General features: G+C 41.1%; 3 protein-coding genes across 6 annotated transcripts in view; all 3 read left to right on the top strand.

Moving 5' to 3' along the window:
• ftsj3 (FtsJ RNA 2'-O-methyltransferase 3) overlaps window positions 1-8,835 on the top strand; it is a 15,280-nt gene extending 6,445 nt beyond the window's left edge. The window contains exons 9-21 of the mRNA XM_008293699.1: window positions 79-179; window positions 364-450; window positions 552-716; window positions 1,031-1,166; window positions 1,537-1,739; window positions 1,939-2,053; window positions 3,615-3,696; window positions 3,809-3,950; window positions 4,108-4,202; window positions 5,571-5,673; window positions 7,749-7,932; window positions 8,027-8,121; window positions 8,215-8,835. Coding sequence (XP_008291921.1) covers window positions 79-179; window positions 364-450; window positions 552-716; window positions 1,031-1,166; window positions 1,537-1,739; window positions 1,939-2,053; window positions 3,615-3,696; window positions 3,809-3,950; window positions 4,108-4,202; window positions 5,571-5,673; window positions 7,749-7,932; window positions 8,027-8,121; window positions 8,215-8,470 — 1,764 coding nt within the window. The 3' untranslated portion in view covers window positions 8,471-8,835. The remainder of the gene's footprint in view (window positions 1-78; window positions 180-363; window positions 451-551; window positions 717-1,030; window positions 1,167-1,536; window positions 1,740-1,938; window positions 2,054-3,614; window positions 3,697-3,808; window positions 3,951-4,107; window positions 4,203-5,570; window positions 5,674-7,748; window positions 7,933-8,026; window positions 8,122-8,214) is intronic.
• A 992-nt stretch (window positions 8,836-9,827) lies between these two features.
• clcc1 (chloride channel CLIC-like 1) lies at window positions 9,828-18,001 on the top strand. Of its 3 annotated transcripts, none has more exons than XM_008293697.1 (11): window positions 9,828-10,193; window positions 10,304-10,405; window positions 11,669-11,779; window positions 11,900-12,121; window positions 12,477-12,617; window positions 12,708-12,807; window positions 14,040-14,137; window positions 14,797-14,943; window positions 15,029-15,685; window positions 15,790-15,834; window positions 16,591-18,001. In XM_008293697.1, the coding sequence occupies exons 1-11, from the start codon at window positions 10,062-10,064 to the stop codon at window positions 16,681-16,683; spliced, it is 1,848 nt and encodes a 615-aa protein (XP_008291919.1). In that variant the 5' UTR covers window positions 9,828-10,061; the 3' UTR covers window positions 16,684-18,001. The 3 variants fall into 3 exon arrangements, with proteins under 3 accessions (XP_008291919.1, XP_008291917.1, XP_008291920.1); XM_008293695.1 differs by having other exon boundaries at window positions 10,301-10,405; XM_008293698.1 differs by lacking the exon at window positions 15,790-15,834 and having other exon boundaries at window positions 10,301-10,405.
• A 1,298-nt stretch (window positions 18,002-19,299) lies between these two features.
• mcoln2 (mucolipin TRP cation channel 2) overlaps window positions 19,300-23,043 on the top strand; it is a 24,275-nt gene continuing 20,531 nt past the window's right edge. For both annotated transcript variants that reach the window (XM_008293694.1, XM_008293693.1), the window contains exons 1-3: window positions 19,300-19,425; window positions 19,874-20,027; window positions 22,753-22,926. In XM_008293694.1, the coding sequence (XP_008291916.1) occupies window positions 19,382-19,425; window positions 19,874-20,027; window positions 22,753-22,926 (372 nt within the window). In that variant the 5' untranslated portion in view covers window positions 19,300-19,381. The remainder of the gene's footprint in view (window positions 19,426-19,873; window positions 20,028-22,752; window positions 22,927-23,043) is intronic.

Genomic DNA, 23,043 nt, shown 5'->3' with positions numbered 1-23,043 from the left:
CCTGACTGATGTCACTGAGAAAAGAGACAACTGAGGCAAATTCTTCCCGTCACGCTGTTCTCACTCCGTCTCCTTCAGATCACCTTCGACAATCCAGACCTGGAGTCTCACCCGGCCACCTCTAAAGAAATAAAAGAGTGTTGTCGTGACATCAAAGTCCTCGGCCGCAAAGAACTCCGGTAAGATCTCTCACGTACAATGTTTGAATGGCTGCTGTCATTTTCATACACATTAGATTCGTTAGCTGGTGTGAGAAGATACCGAAACTTGGCTTGTCAGTGCTGCCGTTGTCTGGAGATGATACAGACGAGTATTAGTGACTCACACGTGTGTCTGTTCTCTCTTCTATCATCACATCTTCAGGTTGCTGCTGAGCTGGAGGTCCAAGCTGAGGAGATACCTGACTAAGAAACTGAAGGATGAGGCCAAACAGCTCGACCAGAGCATCAGGTAACCTCCCGCTTTACAAAAAAAACCCACTGAAATGTTGTTACGACTTTGTTCAACTGTCTCACGGCAGATTTATAAAATCCCCTTTGCCTTGTTTTCAGTTTAAGCTCTGATGAAGAAGAGAGTGATTCTGAGGAAAAACCAGGCAAGAAGAAGAAAGAGGAGGAGGGAGATGATGATGATGAGGAGGAGGAGGATGATGAGGAGGCAGAAATGGAGAAAAAAATGGCAGAGCTGAAAGCTGAGGAGGTGGCGGAGCTCAAACGGTACGACAAACACAAAATTACCTTTTTTTCCAGCCAGTTTCTGAATATTTGTTCCTTTTTCGAGTTATATTTTCTGTTGATTTCCTAAAATAATTACATATTTCCTCACTTTTACTGCATGTTTATGTTTGATTGTAGTTTCTGATCAGTCGCAGCGGATCTGAAAGTGTTGTGTTTGCTCACTGATTCAGCAGCACTTTGCCGTTTTTTTAAATTCACCTCTTACAACCTGTCAGCTAGTCTCGATCGATGCGATTTCAGCGCAACTGCATGAAATTGTTGCTGAGTTTTTTCCGACTGTCGCGCTCCTTCAGGAAGAAGAAGAAGCTGCTGAAGGAGCGGAGGAAGCAGAGGGAGAGGGTGGAGCTGAAGATGGACCTGCCGGGCGTCTCCATAGCGAGCACCGACGACGCCTCCCTGTTCTCGCTCATGACCGTCAAGAAGCAAAAGGTGAAATCGACACGCTCCTTCTCACCACCGCGGTTCTCAGATGCACACCGATCGGCCACATCGTTGAAACCACTGACATTGCCGCGGCCCTTGCAAATTCAAAAAAGGGCAAAATTTTCACGCTGGTGTTGGGGACAATGAGAGTTCCTGTATGTGCACATATATGTTGGTGCATCCATATTTCCTGTTAACATAGTCTTTTGAGGCCTCTAACATCAGTGCGGCTTGGTGAACTGCTTTTTTTTTTTGTTGTTGCTGTGAACGGGTTTAAGCAAATTTCTGAATTGATCCTGAAAGTCGACGTGATTTCCAGAGAAGCAGCTGAACCTTTTACTCAACGTTCCTCTTGTGTTTTCCGTTGGTCCATCAGGCGCTGACTGATATTTCGAAGGGCGACATGCAGGCAGCGGACTCTCTGGTGGAGGGAGAGGACTACCTTCACCTCTCTGACGAAGAGGACGATGAGGACGATGAGGCGGATGAAATGTCGCTGGCTTCGGATTTAGACGACGACGATTTGGAAGAAGTGGAACAGAGACAGAAAGCGCTGGAAAAGAAAGCACCGAAGAAGAAGTAAGTTTCTGCTTTTAAAACAAATGCAAAGGTCTGCAATTAGCAATTAAGTTGTAATTTAGCATCAACACTGCAATGCTGGACCAGTAGAAGCTCTAAGATAAAACCTTAAACTTAAAAGTAAAATGCTGCATGAAACAGCTCAGTGTTTCGAATCTCTGCTCCTTTGGAAATAACGTTTTTGTTCCGTTTTCTCCAGAGTGAAATTCACAGACGAAGACGAGGACGACGGAGGGCAGGAGAGCGGTTTGCTGGTGGAGCTGGAGGGAAAGGACGAGAAAATGGAGCGAGAGACCAACCTGTGGTTCAGCAAGGTTGGTCTGCATGTAATCCCATGATGCAGAAGGTTGTCCCTGTTTAGGTCACATTAACAAAATACGACGCCACAGGGATCCTTCCATGTCAATCCAGTCAGCGATTGTTGCTCCACCGCCTCAGATTCTGTCCACATTTGTGATTCGGAACCCAAAACAAAGTTCTGTGACAATACTTCGGCTGAATTTTGAGAATTTAATATGTTTTATGTCGTCAAAGCCGTTTTAAGAGCTCAATATCTCCAGAAATGAAACTCCCACAGCCGTGACATTTGGTTTCCAGTTTCCAGCAGATCCAAAAGATTGAGTCCAAATTTCTATTATTGGCCCTTGCAAAAAGAAAAATGAAAACAAGAAGCACATTTTTTTTAAACCAGCATGGTATTGTGGCCTCTAGCATCAGTAGAAATTAACATGTGACACGTATGACAAGACAGTGTTCCAGTTTTTTGCAATTTTGACATGAAACCTGTCGAAGACGGGACAAATTTGTCTGAAATTAGATAAATCTTGTCCAAAACGACTTGAAATTGTCCCAAATGTTTTAATTAGGGTGGTACTGGTGACACTGAAAGCTCCTGTAAGTGTATATATATATGAATGTGTCCATATTTTCTACTAAAATACAGTCTACAGTCTCATATTTGGCCTCTAGCATCAGTAGACTCTGATGTTTGGCAAGACGAGGCTTCACATGTTTCATAAGAAGACTCAGAGGCCAAATCTTTAACTATTGGCTCTTGAAAATGGAAGAAATTGTTTGAATGAGGGCGATGCTGAGGCCCCAGAAAGTTCCTGTGTTCATGTGAAGACCACGTGGAAGCAGCTTGTAACTTTGCACATATGATGACAACATGTAGAGCCCTGTGACCATCAGGTTTTGTTTCCTACAAGTGATTCCACATCAACGTTTGGTCAAAATAGTCAAAACTGGAACCTTATCTTGTCATACTTGTCCCACGTTAAATTCTACTGATATTAGAGCCTCAACAGTTGGTGAAGTGTCCACAAAAAACTGTATTTTTAGTAGAAATGTGGATCCAGCCATATATTTATACACTTAGAGGAGCTTTCTGGAGCCACACAACCACTCTTGATTGGTATTTTTTGCATTTCATTCTATTTTTAAGTACCAATGATTAAAGATTTGGGCTCTGCTGGTGCCATTCCATCATTTAGACCTGCTGAAAACTCTTCTGTCTGTGTTTTCACCAAATTTAATGGCTGCGTGAGTTTTATTCCTGAAGATGCTGAACCTTTTAAACAGATATTTTTTATAAGGGATGAAAATACAGAAATTCCCAACTCTGAAAACATAAAAAATACCCAGAATTCAGCCTAAATATTTCACATAATTTAGTTTTTAATCCCTAATAACAAACAATTAAGCTCTCTCTCTCTTTAAACTCTACAAAGGTGCATCAACACATTTCCTGCTTTCTGTCTGGATTTACTGATTCTGTTCTTCATCTGCCTGCTTCTTCCTCCACGTCGTTACTGATCAGCCTCTGGACCCACAGCTGCTCATGTGCTGATATTTCTGCATCCTTTTGCTCCGCAGGGCATCTTCTCTGAGATCGACCTGGAAGACGATGCAGAGAGCGAGCTCAGGCAGACCGAGTGGCTCCAGAGCAAACAGTCAGGTGACCTTCTTCGCTGTTTGTCCTTCTTTTATTCACACGCTCATGTTTCCCTGCAATTTATTGAAAAAATACACAATATGAAAGAAACTGACGAAATAATACCTTCTTTTAGGAAAAGGTAAAAAGAGGAAAACTGAGGAGGAAGTAGAAGAGGAGGCACAAGCTGCTCCGCCGGAGGAGGAAAAGCCGGGACCTTCGCAGGAAGCCGTGGAGGAGAGCGACAGCGACTCAGACGACAGCAGTGATGATGAAAAGTAAATCTCTTTTACCTACGGTCTCTGTGGTGTTTTTGGTCCAAGATATTATAACTCACTGGGGAAAAAATCTAATGCAAGCTTCTGTGGCAAACCTTTTTAATTATAAACCACTACTTAAGGCCACAAATACATCAGTCGCTGTTCCTATTTCCAGGGAGATTACCAGGATGAAGCATGCCAGCGGGGCTGCTGGGACGTCTGGAGACGCCGACGATGACGACTTCCAGGTGGTTCCTGTCGAAAGCACCAGTGAGTATGAGAAGCATTTGCGTTTCAGGCAGCTGACTGCAGGCTGCGCTGTGAAACAAGCTCAAAATATCCAGGTTTCTTTGTGTTTGGCGCCTTATTCGACTCTTCTTCTGCACAGAATAACAGGTTGTCATATTAGGAAACTGAAGAATATAAACATTCATTACTGTGAAAACCAACACATGATGCAGGAGAGGAAAGTGGTAGAAAATTGTAAATCGTTTAAGACAATATTTTATTTTTCCCACTTCGTGACTCTTGATGCAGCTGCACATTAGAGCTCTGAATAGTTAAGCTAGATATAGTTAAACATGACAGAACAAGCACAGTTAGGTCTGACACTGTCTCTTAATGAGGGACATGTTGAAATCACTTTAGTTTTTGGAAAAATCAAAGAAATTTCTGTTCTCTGATAAATAGAATAGATTAAATTATTATTGAATTTATATGCCACAGCAGCATCCAAATATATTGAAAGAAAGTACAAGGAAAGAATAATAATTAGTAATAACAATATTTACACTGAAAAAGAAAAATAGATTGTGCAAAAGTGAATTTGTGACCATGAAGTGTCAATTTTGTCCATGTGGTCAACATCAGCCAGTGATGCTGATGCTGTAAAGTCGTGCTGCAGTTGGTAGGAATGACCTGCGGTGGCGCTCTTTCCTGCAGAGAGGATGTCTGAGTCTGCTGCCTCAGGAGCTACTTAAAGCCCCCACAGTCTCATGGCAGCGGGTAAGAGGGGTTGTCCATGATGGATGTGAGCTTTGCTAACATCCTCCTCTCACCCACCTCCTCTGTGGAGTATAAAATACCAGTAGTAAGTAGTAATAGTAAATACCAATAGGCGGATCAGTTTTCGAAAAATAAAAAAAACATATTTCTGCATTTTCTGCATCACCAGCTGAATGCATGAAGGTTCCTGTGGCAGCCTGATGCCTGCAGTTGTCCTGCTGTAACTGCACGGCCTCGTTCACTGGGATCACTGAGACTTCTTACAACCAATCTGAATCCTAAACTCTGAGCAGCTGTGTAGCATCAGTTACCATGGTGATTGAGCATCAGTTACTATGGTGATCGAGCATTAGCATAGCATCTCCCAATAAGTTGCTCATGATCTTTCTGAAAAACTGTACATTTGTTTTTCACCTTTTCTTGAGGCAGTCAAGCTGCTTTTACAACCCAACTCTCCTCTCAACTACAATCTACAGCTTTTTTTTTCTTTTTCGAAAAACCCAAATTAAGACGCTGGTACAACAACTTTATTTAAAAACTTTTTTCTGTGCGTCCCAGAAAAGGTATCCGGTAAAAGTTATCGGGCCTCATGCTGTGTTTAACTCCTGTTGTTGTCGGTTGTGTGTTCTTCAGGTAAGAAAGCGAGGATCCTGGACGCAGAAGGTTTGGCTCTGGGCTGTCAGATCGCTACGTCCAAGAAGAGGGCAAGAGACCTGGTGGACAGCTCCTTCCACAGGTGTGTTTATCTGTGTGTACAGGTCCAGCATTTGTCCAGGGTTCATGTAGTCTCACAAAGCTTACTTAGAGTTAATAGACATAGTGTTAAGATAAGATGGAACTTTATTAAACCTGAAGAAAACTCTGGAGCCATGTATTGCTCTGAAAAAAAATTACAATAACATGAGAATAAAGTAATAGAGTAGTAACTAAATATATCAATACTGAAACTGAAGTCACAGCAAAAACCCAGGAAAGTAATGAAACCATATATTACAGTACATAGAACTTCAAGATTGTGGTGTTGCTATTTAAATTAAATGATAATTATTGTGACAGTGTTTATGTGCATCAGTGGAGGACGTTAGAAGCCATAGAACAACAGGAGTGAGTTATTGTACCACAGCGGGTTCATACATTTAAGATCCAACCAGAGCTGGAGGAACTCTGTATTAAGCTCTTTACGCGTCTCTCCACCGCCACGTGTCGCAGCGCTGCTTATTTCAAAGGTTACATCCTTGCAGCAGAACTTTATTCACCCACTTTCTGCAGGTATTCAGTCGATCGTTGTAGCTTGTGTTGTTGGGATGTTGATTTTTAGCACCTTGCAAAGCTAACAGTGTGAATGCTGCGTTTACGAAACACAGAGATGTGTGTCAGTCACTTAGCGAAAAAGCCAAATTAAACCGTTGTCATTGCTCCTATGTTGCCACGTCACAAATTAAAGCAAACTTGTGTGTATTTGACGGCACAGAGTAATTTTTGCAGAAGCGTCATGCTTTGACGGCTCTTTTTTTAAACAAGTCGGCATGTCTGTCAGCTGCTGAGATGCACTGACTCCCTCGATTTCTGTTTGAAAATGTGCAGACGAGCTTTGTGTCGTCTGCAATCGAAACAGACCCGTATTTTGCTTTGTGCATCATCTTTGCGAAGAATCCGTGGGCGGTTGGCGAGATAAGTTATTTGTGCGACCTTGCTCCAGTTTTGACCCCATAACAGCTGCAGTTTGCTCATGAGAGAAGAAAAAGGGGAGTCAAAAGGAAGCAAACACTCGCTGCCCTGCAAATAATGGGATATACAGGCTGAATCCCAAATCCCACACTGTGTGGTATTACTTTCAGTATGTTACAGCTGCCTTTACAAAATTCTTAGTGTTTCATGCAGCATCATACCATTCGGACAGATTAGTTTATCATAATTTTGCACCTTCCTCGTCTTCCTGTTGCGGTCTGCTGTGCTAAATGAGCCGTCATCTGTGCGTGCTCTCTCAGCAGCTGAAGCTTGTTTACCGTCTTGTGCAAGACAACATGTGACGCAACTGTGCAGAGGAGTGTTGGTCAGAAAGGCCAGAAAAGTACGCAGGCCTGTGTACTGCAAAATCCAACCGGTTGCAAGAGGACATCCTTTTTAGCGTACTGCATTGGACGTACTAAATATTTTTCAGGCGTCCTACATTGTATGTATACTGAAACACGCTCCCAGTTTCTATTTAAACACTTTGATGTTTAGCTTCCAATACTCATAAAATGGGAGATTGCATAGTTTTTAATGGCAGGATACCGTTCTAGTATCGCTATGCGCTGCAACGCCAGAAGGGCAATGATTAATGATGATATTCTGTACCTTTAATTGGCAGTAAATCACTAAAAAAGACAAAAAAAATGCTCAACAAAGCTGGATAGTTTGTTTATTTCTGCAAAGACAGTGCTCAATTAGAAGTAATAGCACCAGAGTTAGCCTGTAGCTTATTTGCATCTGTTGTTTCTGGGCAGCGACAGAAAAAGAAAACAACCAGAGAGCAATAAATCCACTTCATAAAGCAACAGAAAACTTTACAATTCATCAGTGTGAGACAATAGATAAAATCAGTAAATAAAAGGTAATTATTGAGGCTGGTTTTAAACACTGCAAAGCTTCCTGAATCTTTATTATTTGTTGGGATGGAATTTCACTTTTTCACTGCTTTAACTGAGAAAGCAAAATAAAACGTATTGCTCTGAGCGCTATTGAAACACAGCTTGAGCCAAACTGTTGCTCCGAGTTAATTACACGCTTCATGTACGTGTACCGAAAACTGACCGTGCGCTTCTGCAGGTTTGCCAACTCTGACGAGCCGTGGGAGGTACCGGAGTGGTTCCTCAACGACGAACGCAAGCACCGGAAGAAGCCGGTGCCGGTCACCAAGGACATGGTGGAGGAGTACAAACAGAAATGGAGAGAGATCGATGCCCGACCCATCAAACGTGTCGCTGAGGCCAAAGCCAGGAAGAAGAGGAGGGTAAGATGACCTGCTGTAAAGACTGGTCGCTGAAGGAACTCATCAGTCGACGTGTGTCTGGTTGGTAATTCTTAAGTTTCTGTCTCTTTTCTAGATGCTGAAGAAGATGGAGCAGGCCAAGAAGAAAGCGGAGGCTGTTGTCAACACGGTGGACATCTCCGAGAGGGAGAAGATGGCTCAGCTCAAGAGGTGCGTTTTCACTCCGGCAGACCGAAAGTTTGGCTAATTTTTAGTCATAATAAAATGTCAATAATGTTATTTGTGCTTTTCTTGTTTCGTCAGCATCTACAAGAAAGCTGGTTTGGGGAAGGAAAAGAGAGAAGTAACGTACGTTGTTACCAAAAAGGGAGCCGGCAAGAAGGTGAGACGGCCTCCCGGAGTGAAGGGAGTCTTCAAAGTGGTGGACGGTCGCATGAAGAAAGACATGCGGGGAATGCAGAGGAAAGAGCAGCACGCTAAAGGCGGCAAAGGAAAAGGAAGACACGCTAAGGGTGGCAAAGGAGGAGCCAAGGGCGGTAAAGGGCGGAAAGGAAAATAAACCAGTAACCCTTTGACAGTCCTGCCTTTATGTCTGTATTTAACTGTGTGGCCTCAAGCTGCAGGTGAGAACTTATGGAGCTTGGAGAGCCTCAGTTTGGGCTCCTGTGTCGTGGAAAAAATGGACATTATTAGCAACTGTGGCAGAAGTTCCTGTAAGCCCTGGAGACTTCAGACACTCTGCAGGGTGTTTTGTGTACATCTTTCTCAAGGTGTAGATTGTTTTTGCCTTGAACGGAGTGATTTCACTCAACAGCCAAACTGCAAATTGCAGTTAATCAAGTTCAATATCAATAAATATGTTCCTTAAATTTTTTGTAAATATTAAATACACATCTTTTCAATAAAATGTTTTGTTGAAGTTAATTGTTGAAGCATTATTTTGTTGCTATTTATTACTTATTTACAGTGGAGCCTGACTAATGTTGGACTTTTGAGGCTGATGCTGATTTTTATAGTAAAAACATAATAATATATTGACTGATAACATAAAAAAAAAAAAAAATAAGAGTCCAGATGTGTAATAAAGTCAACACACCTTAAAGCTTTAGCACTGAAACTGTACTGTGTCATCTCGATCCTGCTGTAGGAAAATGATGATCATGTATATGCTCAAAAGCAGACAGATGTGCAACAACTAACCGGGAGTGACGGTGACCTTTAATCATTGGCTGTAAATTTAAACCAGCCTAATCTTCAGGTTTACAGTCGCCTTATCGATCTCTGTTGTTTGAACTTTTCGACATGCATTCAGCAGCTATGAATCACTGCCGGGAAAACTCAGTTTTACTGGATGTTCTCAGATAGGATGACCTTCATTTCTCAAGAGCTTCACTTTATTCAGATCCCCATTAGCTTGCACAAGGTGGTGGCTGGTCTTCCTGGGGCCCATTCACAAAACAACATTAAAAATACATCAATTTAAAAATCAGAGCATATCAGTGAGACAACAAAATTCCATATCAACCCAAAATTAAGACAAAAAAAGTTTTGAAAAAAAATCAAAACTTTTCACAGACTCACAGCACAGAGTAAAGAAAATAAAATTCACTTCTTTTTTTTTCCAGACCTGATTTGTAACCTGATATTTTACATTTGAGAAACAAATACGGCACCTTAAACAAAACAAAACTTTAAACAAATAATATGCATCTGCTTCTTTACAGATACCACATATTGGTTTGCATGTTATTTAAATGTGTAGCTTTGATTTAGTAGAAACCAAATAACTGTTCTTTTTTGGGTAAAAACGCATTTTGGGGGGAAAGTTGCCGAAAAACTACATTCCCGTGAGACTTTGCGCTGGACGTAAATTGCGACTGTGTTTGTGCCGTAAAGTGGTACTTAGCTCGTTAACTGTCTGGTTGGATTCGCAACGCTGAACTGTGTAGTTTAGTTTCAATTCTTTATTTTTCGGGATTTAAGGCAGTTTAAACGAGTCAGAGTATTTGTTAGCTTTAGTAGCTATAGTTTTAGAGTCAGCTATCGTAGCTAGCTGCAGCTGTCCGTCCGCCTTTCTGGAAGTCCTGTTTGGATCAAAGCGGGCTGACAGAGGGCGGTTGTCCGGGAAAGCCCTCTCCTCACCGGCCAGGATGCTCCTCATCGTCCTGGTATGCAGCCTGTTGTTGTCTGCTGCGGGTCAGCAGATGGACGACGAGTGGCTGGACCCGTACGATATGCTGAACTACGACCCAGGGACCCAAAAGATGCGGAAGCCCGCCGAGGTTGAGTGTTTCCGGCTGTGTATTTGATGTGATGCCCTGGATCACCTGAAGCTGGTCTGTTACGATGCGGTGGCATGCTCACTATAAATATGTGTGTGCTTGTCCAGCAGGAAACCAGCTACAGTAACGTGGCCACCAAAAGAAGAGAATACATTCAGGGGGAGGCTGAACTCAACGCCTGCAACACGCAAGTAGCGGATCTACAGAAACTGGTTGGTGGCTGCTTCCACATTGCGCTCCTTTTTCAGCAAATTAAAGGTCTCATGTGGTAAAATACATTCTAACTGGATGTTTTTGTGGACTGTTTACATCTGATATTCCTTAAAACCTCCCACAACTAGTTAGCCTCCCAGATTTACAGCTGCTGTGTATCACCACACACAGTCATGTAGCTCAAACGCCCCGCCCCCTCACCTTCCAGGTGAACCAATCAGCATGAGCAGCAGCCTCCCATCTAACTTTCAAATGTTCTGTAGTGGCTGCAAGAGTGAACACAAGAGTCTTCATGCACATACATTTGGCCAAAATGCCTTGAGAAATTGTCCAGAAGGACTCAAAACTAGTCCGAAATGAATTAAATGTGTTAAAAATGGCTCACAATTTGTCCAAAGTGGCTCAAAAGCTGTCCAAAATAATCAAAACTTGTCTAACATGACATAAAATCTGTCCAAAATGTTTCAAAAATTGTCCAAAATGACAAAAAGTTGTTTAAATGTGCCCAAAATGACTTTACAATTAGTTCAAAATAATTGAAAATTTGTTAAAAACAACTCCAAACTTGTCCAAAAGAACTTAAAATGTGTGCAAAGATTGTCAACATTGACTTGAATACTCAAAACTTACCAAATGTTCTGCTGTTGGATGTAAGAGTGAACACAAGAGTCTTCATGCACTGCCAGCATCTGAGGAATTTAATACCATTTTAGTGTGGCTAACGTTAGCTTTGATTGTATGCCCACATGTCAGAGCTCTGTGGAAGCTTTAATTTAAACCAGTAAACAAGGACCAGGTGGGTTACTGTGTGGGTTCATGTTGCCTGCTCTACTTTAGGTCAACCTAAACTCAGCTGCTGTGTACATCTGCTAGCTTCTCTCCTGCTCTCTGTGCTCACATATACAGTGTTTTAATACAGCAGAATTCCCAATACATCTCTTTCTGGTGTCAAACAGCAGAATAAGTATGAAACAGTTACTGCATTTTAAGCTACAGACACTGAAACAGCCCGTTTAGAGCAGAAATAAAACCAGGAGTTATACAGTCATGGTGAAATTAACCATATTTGTGGGGTTCTGGGACACGAGAGACTTTAATTAATTTGCTGAGAAGGGGCACAATATGACATTTGTTTGAATGAAGTTCAGCTCTGTTTCACGTTTTCTTGAAAACAAGCCTCAGCCCTGCTGCCTGTCTTTCAGAAAGATTCTGAATCCCCAGCTGGGATGTGGGAATTCATTCAGTGCTCTGTTTTCTTTCAGATCGAAGACCAGAAGAAGACGATCAAGCAGATTGCACAGCAGCCTTCATGCAATCCGGTGTTCAAGAGGTTCCTGAGCAGACTCCTGAAGGAAATACAAAGAGTTGGTTTGGTAGGCGCTCACTTCATGTTTCATGAGTTCAGTTCCGACAGAATTTAGGAAACATGTTGCTGTTGCTGTCACAGATTTCATTCCGTCTTCATAAATGTGGTCATCCTCATTTCTCCACAGCCCACTGACTACTCAGACGTCTTCTATGATGCCAAAATCAGACTGTCCAGACAGGCCATGACGGAGATCCAGACGCTCCTGGAGGGTGAAGACAGGTGGAGAACAGGAGCTCTGGACAACGCCCTCAGTCAGATACTGGTGGACCTTAAACCGCACGACTACGAGGCCTGGAAGTGGCGTTTCGAAGACACCTTTGGCGTGGAGCTTGATACGGTGTTAAAGGTAACCTCAATCATCAATCTGAAGTCTTTAGATACTTTAGTCATGAGCTATGGAGGGAAAAACGACTCACTGTTTGTAGTCATATCTGTTTTTTGTGTGTATCAGGTTGGTTTGTGAGGCTCCTGAGTAAACCAAAGGCAGTAGTGCTTACGTTGGAGGTCGACGAGTCTGCACCCAGATCTTTTGTCTTTTGCTGTGTGACATGCTAGTTTGTTCAGCGACTAAAACAGACATATAGCGTTTTCTAATTTTTAACTCAGTGTAGCTTTTTACAATAACACTTATAATCCAGCTGACGGATGTTCCGTTCTGTACGTTGTGTGTCGGTGGTTTGCGTAACCGTTGCTCTCTCCAGATCGGGCTGGGCGTTCTGATCATCGTGGCCATCGTCTGCAGCCAGCTGTTGTCGAAGGTCTCCTGGCCCAAGCAGTTCATCAGACTGTTTTTTGTCTGCTTCTTCGTCAGCATCGTCTGGAACTGGTTCTATCTGTACAAGGTGAAGAGGAGCTCTTTTGATCTTTGGTTTTGTGTTGTTGGTAGAATTAAATGTTTTAATTTCTTCTTATTTCTTTTTTTTTTTTTCCAGATTGCTTTTGCTGAGCACCAAAACAATATAGTGAAGATGGACAGTTTCAATGCTAAATGCACCGGAGTGAAGAAAGTGGACTGGACTGACAGTCTGACAGGTAGACCACCAACCAGCATGAACACACGCCTCATATCAGGGTATGAGTCCGGTAAATAGCCTCCGGACTATAGCCTCCAATCTGAAAGCTTTGTACAAATAACTTTCAAAAAAGCCATGCAAATTTTATGTTCATGCTATGAATATATCCAAAGTTATCGGCCCTCAAAGTACAAAAGGATTTGTTAAAGATTTGTGTTGTTTAATTCAGGTTATTTTTCCATCATTGTTGAGCCCTACATAGGTACAGGAGACACATTTAAACACACATTTGAGCTCTTAAAATTATTTAGACGTGAAGATAAATCCTGTCTATTAGATGATCCTGGTGTCAAATGTTGGTAAAAAATTATCCTTCCGTTGTCTAGAACTTGTTCTGACCAACCACCATCATCAAGCATGAGCCTTGAAAGTTTACCCAGAATGCACTTTTTAAAGTTTTCTCTGGTGAATGATCAGAAACTAAAAACTCATCCAGGGTACCAATGATTGTTTCTATGACTCTGTGTCATAGACATTAAACTGCTGCAGTCTGACTGTTCACACTGTGAGACATCCCATAATACTGATGCTCAGAGTTGGTTATAGAAAATCAAATAAAAACAAGATTTAGTCTCAAGATTATGACACCTGGATGGATGTAAAATTAAGCCCACGATAATATCAAAGCTTACAAGGAATTAATCCAAATCCTTTGTTTGTGCGATTAATATTTACTTTATAATGACAAGTTGACAGACAGTGATACCAAGCGTGCAGATTTTTTCTGGATTAAGTCTGTTTTTTTCATAATTTTTATTAACTTTTTGTTGGAAACAAAGGACAAAAGACAAGTCATTATAATAATAATAACAATCTATTATATCTACTATATCAATATTATCGCTGGTTAGAAAGCAAAAAGTGAAATCTGGTTTAAGGAGCGTTGCGTCGATAACCCAAATTGTTCCAGGTTATGGTTGACAAAGTCTGTTATTTTCTCCATTTTATAAATATCCATCATGATGTCCATCCATTCGTTCAAAGTCGGGCTCTCCTCTGATAGCCACGTCCTCGTGACAGCCGCCAACAACGTATTCATTAAATGTCTGTCCTTTCTTTTTTCTTTTTTTTTAAACCAGTCTCAAGGTATGCAGCCAAAATATAAAACCTTGCTTCCAAGGAGCATTTAAAGTGTAGTGAGTCTGTTTCATTGATTACTTCTGCTGAAGATCTTTCTCTGTTTATCTGCAGAGTGGTACCGAAGCACCTGGACGCTTCAAGATGACCCGTGTAAGAGATATTATGAAGTCCTCATGGTCAACCCCATTCTGCTGGTGCCTCCAACCAAGGTAGGCCGCTGCTCCGGTGATACCTTCCTATCTATTAAAAGCCTCTTTCAGAACCAGAACCGTTTCACTTTCAACACTTTTTTAAAATGTCGAGGTATGGTACTGGAACTCAAACTTAGTCGGAAGCCTCATATAAAGTTTTGTCATTACGACAAAGGACAAGATACATCCTTTATTTCCAATTAAACTGCTGACTGTTTACTGTGCAGAAGGTCACACATGTAATACTACATTACATCCAATAAACACATCACGAATGAAGCTATAATGATAACACTGGAATTAATGAGCACGCTAATATATTATTTTCCAAAGCAAACACTTAATTTTTAGGACCAGCAGCAACTTAGTCCCTGATAACAAACAACAACTGTTCAGGAGCAACATTGGACAATGTGAATGAAGAAGAAATTTTAAATTTTAAAAGCCATGATGATTTGATTTTTATCAGTTTGTGGTGAACTCGTGGAACAGTTTGGTTCTCAGAATGAGCACAACTATTAAACAGTATAAGAAAATATACAAAAAAGGATTGAAAAATATAATAATGTGGAACAGTAAGTTTAAGGAACATTAAAGTGACCTCAGACCCACAGGGCAGCAATGTCTTGATCCCAGGTTGGTAAAGAGATGAAATCTGAACGTCTCTTTCTGCTCAGGCGATCGCAGTCACCATCACCACCTTCATCACAGAGCCGCTGAAGCACATCGGTCAGGGAATCAGCGAGTTTCTCCGAGCGCTCCTGAAAGACCTCCCGGTGACCCTGCAGATCCCGGTCCTCCTCACCATCGTGCTCGCCATTCTGGTAAAGATTCTCGATCAATCATCACTCGTGGAAGTGAATTAAAGCCGGACGATGCGTCACTGCACTGGTTTGTGCTCTTCTGCAGGTGTTCATGTATGGAAGCGTGCAGGCCGCCTTCCAGTACGGCATCATGGCTCCTCTGCGCCGCCCGCGAAGGGATCCACCTCCTCCAGAGCTGGAGCAACGGCAGCCACGTTACCCGAGGATCGAGGACCGTGATGAGCTGGCGGGAGGGGACGCACCAGCACCAGCACCGGCACCAGCACCAGCACCAGCACCTGCACCTGCACCTCAACCGCAACATGCACCTGCACCACAACGTCCACCAGCACCTCAACACGCACCACAACACCGAGCCAACGATGCCAGGTTACACAGGAACAACGTGCATCAGAGGCGACCCAACAGGCCCAGGAAAGAGCCGCCCCGAGTGGTTGTGGAGACGCTAAGATCAGCCAACCCTCTGTACAGCGAGGACGAAACAGACGCAGCGAGGCGCGACGAAAGTCCCGCATCGGAGCAGAATCTCTCAGCTGGATCAGATTCAGAAAACCAGCAGGAGACACCGGAGGAGCTGGAAGGAGCGAGTGGTGGCGACGCCGCAGCTCAAACCAAACCGGATTCAGCTCAACCGAAGAATGAAACGCCGAAAGGGAAACTTTCTCCAGATGAACCCAGCAGAGACGGCGCGGAGCAGAGACCTGAGCCAGCAGAGAGGCGGCCTTCACGACCCGATGTTCAGGTGAGGGTTTCACAATGCCTGCATGCAGCTAAAGCAAAGTGGACGTACACAAGTGCTTCTTAATTGTGCCTAATTCTCTGAATTGTTGTGTTTCAATGCTGCAGCGTTGTGTTAATGGGACGGGGAAAATTCACATGCGACGTAAATTGGTAAATAAGTAATTCATCTTATCTGGATCATAAATCATTTCAGGATTTTTTCTGTGATTTTGTCTTTTGTGTTTTCATCATAGCTGTCTTGTGTTTGTGAGCTCATGTATTGTTTTGGCTTCAGATGCATTTTTATATTTGTGTTGCAACCATACCAGACGTTTGTCTCATAAAAAAACATCATTTATAATATAGTGGGTTTAACTTGCATATCATGGCATAAATGGAAAAAAAATAAAATAAAACTTGCTCATGGGGGATCCAGGGAAATTAGATTTATTAGGTTTTTTTGTCGGGTCCAAACTAGTTCTAAATGGTTCTCCATAATTAACAGTACTGTAGGGTCTCAGCCTTCATATTTATTGCAGGCAGGTCAAGTTGTATTTGATCAAACTTTTTTTTGTAAATTCACACCATAAGTAACAGCGTAGGGACGTACAGCCAGGATTTAATCTTGTTATTTGTAATGCTAATCATTCTCCTTTATTCCGCATATGAGCAAATTCAGTTTTCTAATTAATTTAAGTTGCATCTTAATTCGTTTTATTGCAGATTTGAAGAACTTGTTGCAGCGAATATTTAAAAAGTCCAACAAACTAAACTAAATACAAGCAGCAGCAGCGTGTTTAATGTTTAATGTCATAAATCAGTGTTTTGTTTCTTCATAGTCCCTTTGGTTTGTGAATGTCATATAATGTTTCTTATTGAAGTATGTGATTATTTTCTGTGATGTGTTTCTGATGTAAACCACTGCAGGACCCGGAGGTTTCGGCTCAAGAGCCCGTCTCGCTGACGCACGTTGAAACCGTCGGCATTTCTGTTCAGGAGACGTCTCCGGCGGTGGAGTAGACGAAGCGGAAAGACTGACGCCGGCAGTGTTTCCGGTGGACTGTGGTGCCAAAGTGGAGCGAACACAGCTGACGGACTGGTTTACAGACGTGGATCACTGAGGAACCACCAGAGCGGCCGTCCTGCTGCTGCGTGGTCGACTGAAGCTGGTCTTGTTTGAGTGAAATTTGTTCTTTGTCAGGATGAATTTTTGGTGCCGGAGCTACAAAGCGCAAAATGTTTCGTCGACGACGCAGCAGCCGGAATAAAACTGTTATCAGGGAGAACGTACAAGTGAGAGGCAGCGCTGTTTACGGACTTTACTGCTGTTTGGGAGGGTTTTAGTGGCTTCCTGGTTTTACCATATCGATCATGGAAGGCCGAGTAAAACCTGGGATCACAAGTTTCGACTTTAAATTTTGAATACAAACTAGTATTTTGTAATTTACAAGGGAGAATGTGATATTTATGCACTGTTCGGATATTTTTGTGGCTGTTAACTCTACACAGAGGGCTGGAAAAACTGATACTGACGCCGGTTTTGCTGAATGTCGGTAAACCCTCCTCGTATTTTTTTATGGCGATCTGCGTGTATGAAGCACTACAGTGCAATACGTGTGAATTTCATACGTTTTTAAACCAGTCTGCACAAAAGAATCATTAATTAAAGTCATAAATCAATAAAAATTAACATCGTAAAGGGATATTGAGTCAGAAGAATACTTTTTGACAAAAGCACAAATTATTACACGTCTTTTCCAGCAGCTTGAATTGATTAGAAGAATTAAATCTGCACTAAACCGTCTTTCCGCTCACTGGTTTGTGTTTTAGACCTGCAGCTTTGTAGGTGTTAATGCTGCATCAGGCTCTTATTGCTTTTTTCACAGGGTCGGTGACGAGCTGCTGATCCTGTCGCTGCATTTAGCTGCTAAAGAGACAGATGTTTACCTCAGGAGCTGATGGAGAGCGAAGAGAAAATAACTTAAATGTTGGAGTTAGACTTTCCAGAAACCAATAATCAGCTCCTTCTCACTGTCCTCATGTGTTTTACAGTTTGAATTTGAGTTCATTATTCAAGTTATTGACTGAACTAATACATAAACACTGCAGCTCATGTTTATAAATCAAGTCTTATGTCTGGGATATAATTTCCACACTGCTGCACTGATAATGTGAACTCTGAAGGTACAAAACTGCTTTTTAATGAAACCCTTTTTCATTTGATGCATTAATGAATCTATCATTTGTTCAATTTTTAATAAATTTGTCCCTTTTTTGTATGGGGTAATGCTAAGGAAGTTGTTTTTATGATATAAAATAAATTTTGAAGATAAATGTCTGTGTGTGTGCTGAAGTTCTTCAGACATCATTCGTGATTATTGCATATCTTCAGAACAGCTCGTGTGTCTAATAAGTGCCTGTTTGACAACCTGAAGCATGTCCACATAACTCATTGTCATTATTTAAGTTTTCACTTGTGTTTCTGGATGTACTGAACCCTGACATGGTTTACCAGGTGAGATGTGTTTGGACTTCAAAAACACAGTAAATTCTCAAAAATTCTGCCAAATCTATTGAAGAGCTTAGTTTCAAGTGTTCTGAGTAACAAATAAGTTAAAATAATAAAAACACAAATAAAAAATAATGTATTTAATACATTTTTAAAATGACTAGATAATAAAATAAATAAAATTGAACAACAAACATTTAAAAGCTAATAATAAAAAATGCAATCATTATGATATATAGACATAATTTTGTTAAAGTATTTTGAATAGATTAAAAAAATCAGTAATTAGAATTGAACAATGTCAATAAGATAAATACAGCATGATGATAAATTCTAATATATGTGATAAAAAATGTAAATAATCAAAATAATTACAAATAAAAAAACAATAAAAACCTGATATTAATAATAGTAGCTATAAAAAGAAATTTTTGATTTAAAAAAACAACAAAAAAACAATACATGGTAAAATTATCAAAATTGCACACCAAAGTTTTAAAAGCTAATAAAAAATGCAATAATAATATTTATGATATAAAGACAAAAATATTTTTATTAAATTAGAAAAAAATCAGTCTTTAGAATTGAACATAATACCAATAATAATAAAGAAATGAATACAGCATTATGATGGCAAATTCTAATATATGTAATAAAAAAATAAAATAATCAAAAATAATTACAAAATAATTAAAAGCTGATAATATTAAGAGTAATAATAATAATAAGAAAGACATTTTTGGCAATAAAACATTATTAAAAAAAATAATAATAAAATTATCAAAATTGAACACCAAACCTTTAAAGCTAAATATTAGTATTATTGGGAATAGAAATCCAAGTAATAATTTGAGCAATAAGAAATAATCGCAAAAAATCTGCATCTCAGATTTTAATAATATATATAAAAAATCTAAATATAATCATCATTATAAATCCTTTTGGCTTGCAGTCAGTTTTCCGTGCAGACAGGGGGCGCTAGAGCCTTTCTGTCTGAGCTGCGGTCACCCACAGCGCTTTAAGACTTTCCCCGTCCTCCGGGTTGGGCCGCGCTCCGCTGATTGGACACCTGCGCGCCGCCCGCCGCTCGTGCCCTGATTGGCCGACGGGAGGCTGCGCGTTCACACGGACAACCTGAAGGGAGTCTTGTCAGCCGCGACGCGAGCTCCCGATCAGCTGGAGGCTCAGCTCACGTGGAAATAATCAATCATGGAATTATTGGTTCGATATCTGGAGAGGAGCAGCTCGATCAGGTGGGAACTAATTCTCTTCAACAACTCAGAACGATGAGACATAAACAGACTTAAAGTGAAACATCTGGCGGTTAGCAGCTGAATGTTCACTTAATATGACATTAATAGTTGTTTGTTAGTTTTTTTACATTGAAGCTCATTTGGAGGTTTTCGCCCAGATGTGTGTTTCCAGCTGTGTGGAGCTGAAGCCCTGACAGAGTGTGTGTGTGTGTGTGAACACTGTGTGACTGGGTGGACTAACCTTGGACTTGAACCCAGCAGCTGAATGCAGCCAGTGTGTCCAGAACGCCGAGTTCCTGAGCAGCAAGGTGCTCTGAGCAGCAGCAGCAGCCATGAAGCCGCCACTCTGACGCCTTCTTTCACTTCTGCTTTTCCTCCCTGAGCAGCTGCTTCTCAGACAAAAATACAAAAAAAAAAAAAACGACTCTGTTTTTTGTTTTCCCTGCAGCTCTGTAATGACTCAGGACGTCATCAAAGAGCAGAACCTGAGAGACGACCTCAGGTACTACTTCATGAGCCCGTGTGAGAAGTACCGGGCCCGGCGGCACATCCCCTGGAAGATGGGAGTCCAGATCCTGAAAATCATCATGATCACCACACAAGTATGTGCTCTGGGTTTACTGCAAGATTAGGAAAGAAGAAGCACCCGGAGGAGGAGGAGGAGGCTTCCTGGAAACGGGATCCGTCAGGGGCCAAGTGCATCTGAAATGTGCAAACACATTCTGACTAATTCAACTTTTAGGGTTCTGCTCAGAGGATGAACGCTTTATTGATCCTCTGAGGTCAAGTGTTGCAGCAGCGACTTGCACACCAGATAAGATGAAGCTTTATTAATCCCAGAGGTGATTCTTGTGCCAGATGTTGCTCAGTAAAAACAAAACAAGAAATGCAGAGCGTGAAAATACCAAAGCAATAAAACATTAAAGCTGCAGGCGGCGATGGACGGGTCCTCGCCGTGTGCTTGTCGGCCTTCACGCACGTCGTTGAGTTTGGGACAGATCGCTGCACGTGCTGCCTAGCTACGAGCCACATCCTGTTCAGTGGTGAGCCGTGGTGGCGTGAATGTAGGCCGTGGCGGAAACGTCGTCTTGCTGAGACTCGGAGGACGCATGTAAAGTTCACGCACAGGCCAGTTACACAGCACGTCCCATGTTATGGTCTGTTACGGCGTTTTGGCGAAATTGTACGGGCCACCATTTAGACTTCTGCGGAGCGTTTTAATAACTTTTAACCACCACGTCCTGTAGTTTGTGCTGGCCGAGTGTCAAGTGTGTACGACCTTCCACCTAGGAGGAGATAGATTTTGAAAATGGCCAACAATGAGCCAAAATCACAAAATTTTGACCGCGATTTTTTCAAAATGGCGGAGTTCCTGTTGGATTGAGGGCTTGGCGCCAATTAACTTCTTTGTGTGTCCTGACCTGCTGCACGTGTCCACCGAATCTTGTAGTTGTAGGTAAAACGGCCTTCCAACGGGAATGCCGGAAACACCGCGAAAATGGCCATTGATCGAAATTGCATGGGCCGCCATTTCCCCACCGTCACCCTTTTGCTGAGCGTTTTGATAACTTTTATTCACCACGTTGTGTAGTTTGTGCTGGCCAAATTTGAAATGTGTACGACTTACCTCTGTGGCTCTTTCCTGGGCGGTAAGCTGACATTTTTGTCAAAATGGCCGACTTCCTGTAGCGTTTCGGGAATGTGTTCTTGAGGCTTGTTTGTGCGTCTCGAGTTGTTACGTGTGTGTGCCGAATTTCATGGCTGTACGTGAAAGTGTGTTCAGGGGCCTATTTTTTATAATTTTGTAGGTGGCGCTGTTGAGCCGTTTTGCTATTGAGGTGTGTATTTCCCCCTAATTATAACATTTTTTGCCAGGTCTGATGTGTGTGTCAAATTTGGTGCGTGTGTGAGTACGTTGTGTACCTCAAAAACGCGTTATAATAATAACGAATAATAATAATAAACCTGAGCAGTTCCAATAAGGTCTTTGGGTGCTCAGACCCTAACAAGTAGGATCCATTACTGAGAAACAATCAGCAACAGAACAGCGTGAGGAAACGCTGGCGACTGATCTGAGGTCATAAACAAAATGTTTATTTTGTTTAAAGTGTTGTCTGATAAACGAGATGAAAATGAAAATGAAAAGTTGACAATGTTGTTCATGAAAGTGAAATATTGCACCTGAAAAATAAAAAAGTGAAATTAAGTGCTACACATGACATCATAAAATAGACAGTTTTAGAAATATTTACTAGATGTTTGAATATTTAAAGTAGAATAGCATAATAATAAAAAAAAACAATAATATAAGATGCCAATGAGTTTAAATCTCCACACAATCAAATACAGCGTAACTAAAAGGGATTTAGCGTCATTTTGTCCTCTTCTCAGATTATTTTTGTAAGTAGACGGACTGAAACGAGGCAATCTGGTCTGTAAAAGAATAAAATCAAATCTGTAAAAGACAAAAATGAAAATCTGGCAGCAATGGTGCCTAAAAAATATATGTTTAAAAAAATTTCTGAAATATTGTGGTTTTCAAAAACTCTGAAAATAGCTGCAAATTTTAATTTAATTTAATTTAATTTAATTTAATTTAATTTAATTTAATAGCAGATTTAAGTACATTCAAACTGTATAGTTTTACTGCTAAATTAATATTTGTAAAAACACTGATTTTTGATACGGATATAATTTACATTTTATTTTATTTTTTTAACAGTTGTTATGTAAATTAATACCTTTTTTTTTTACTTTGCTAGATATTATTTGTAATTCAACAAATCAGGGTAAATCGGTAAAATAACAGTCACATGTCGTAAAAGAACAAATTTCCATTTGCGAAAATAGCAATAAAAAAAAAAAAAATTAATGTGGAATTTATGTGTGTTTGTTTTTAGAGTTAACATGATTTAAATTCTTACTTTTTTTTTAATAGATATTTTCTGTCATTTAAAATGGAAAAGCTGTAAAATAACAGACGTTTACACACAAACATACAGTTAAAAATAGCAAAAATATAAATGTAAAAAGTCTTTTCCTCACAGTGTTGCTCTTGTTGGTTTATTTCCAGCAATTATCTGACAACATTTCAGAGAAATTATCTTTAGTCCAGTTTTGAAGCTTCATTTCTCTTATGTCACATCATTTTTAATATTACATAACTGGCAAAATTGTACACTGACTAAAAAAATTGATTAAACAAAAAAACACTTAAATTTAAAAATATTCCAGGAAGTATGACTCCAGCAGTACCAGAAATACGTGAGCCTCCACGCCTGCAGCAAACATTTACAGTAAACCTGCGGCTCTCCTTCTTCCTGGCAGCTCGTCCTGTTCGGCCTCAACAACCAGCTGGTGGTTTCCTACAAGGAGGAGAACACGATGGCCCTCAAGCACCTCTTCCTGAAGGACTTCAGCGGCGTGGACGAGGACGAGTACAGCGTCGCCGTGTACACGCAGAGCGACGTCTACGACAGCCTCTTCCACGTCCTGGACCAGGTGAGTGCACGCCTCTGAAAACTAGGAGTCAGGAAGTTAGAGTCAGACGTCTGCTTCTCTGCAGCAGCATCTGTCTTGTAAACAACTTTTAGTGGAACAAAAAGAAAAGAAGCCACT

The sequence above is a fragment of the Stegastes partitus genome, unplaced genomic scaffold (genome assembly GCF_000690725.1).
Source record: "Stegastes partitus isolate 25-593 unplaced genomic scaffold, Stegastes_partitus-1.0.2 Scaffold904, whole genome shotgun sequence".
Lineage (NCBI taxonomy): Eukaryota > Metazoa > Chordata > Actinopteri > Pomacentridae > Stegastes > Stegastes partitus.
The sequence above is the reverse complement of the archived record's forward strand: the minus strand, read 5'-3'. Positions and strand labels throughout refer to the sequence as shown.

Excerpts from the sequence above, each read along its gene's own strand:
- clcc1 (XM_008293695.1), top strand. The coding sequence starts at position 10,062 with ATGCTCCTCATCGTCCTGGTATGCAGCCTGTTGTTGTCTGCTGCGGGT. Across the intron at positions 10,406-11,668 it reads TAGCGGATCTACAGAAACTG|ATCGAAGACCAGAAGAAGAC; the intron begins GTTGGTGGCTGC and ends GTTTTCTTTCAG. Across the intron at positions 12,122-12,476 it reads AGCTTGATACGGTGTTAAAG|ATCGGGCTGGGCGTTCTGAT; the intron begins GTAACCTCAATC and ends TGCTCTCTCCAG.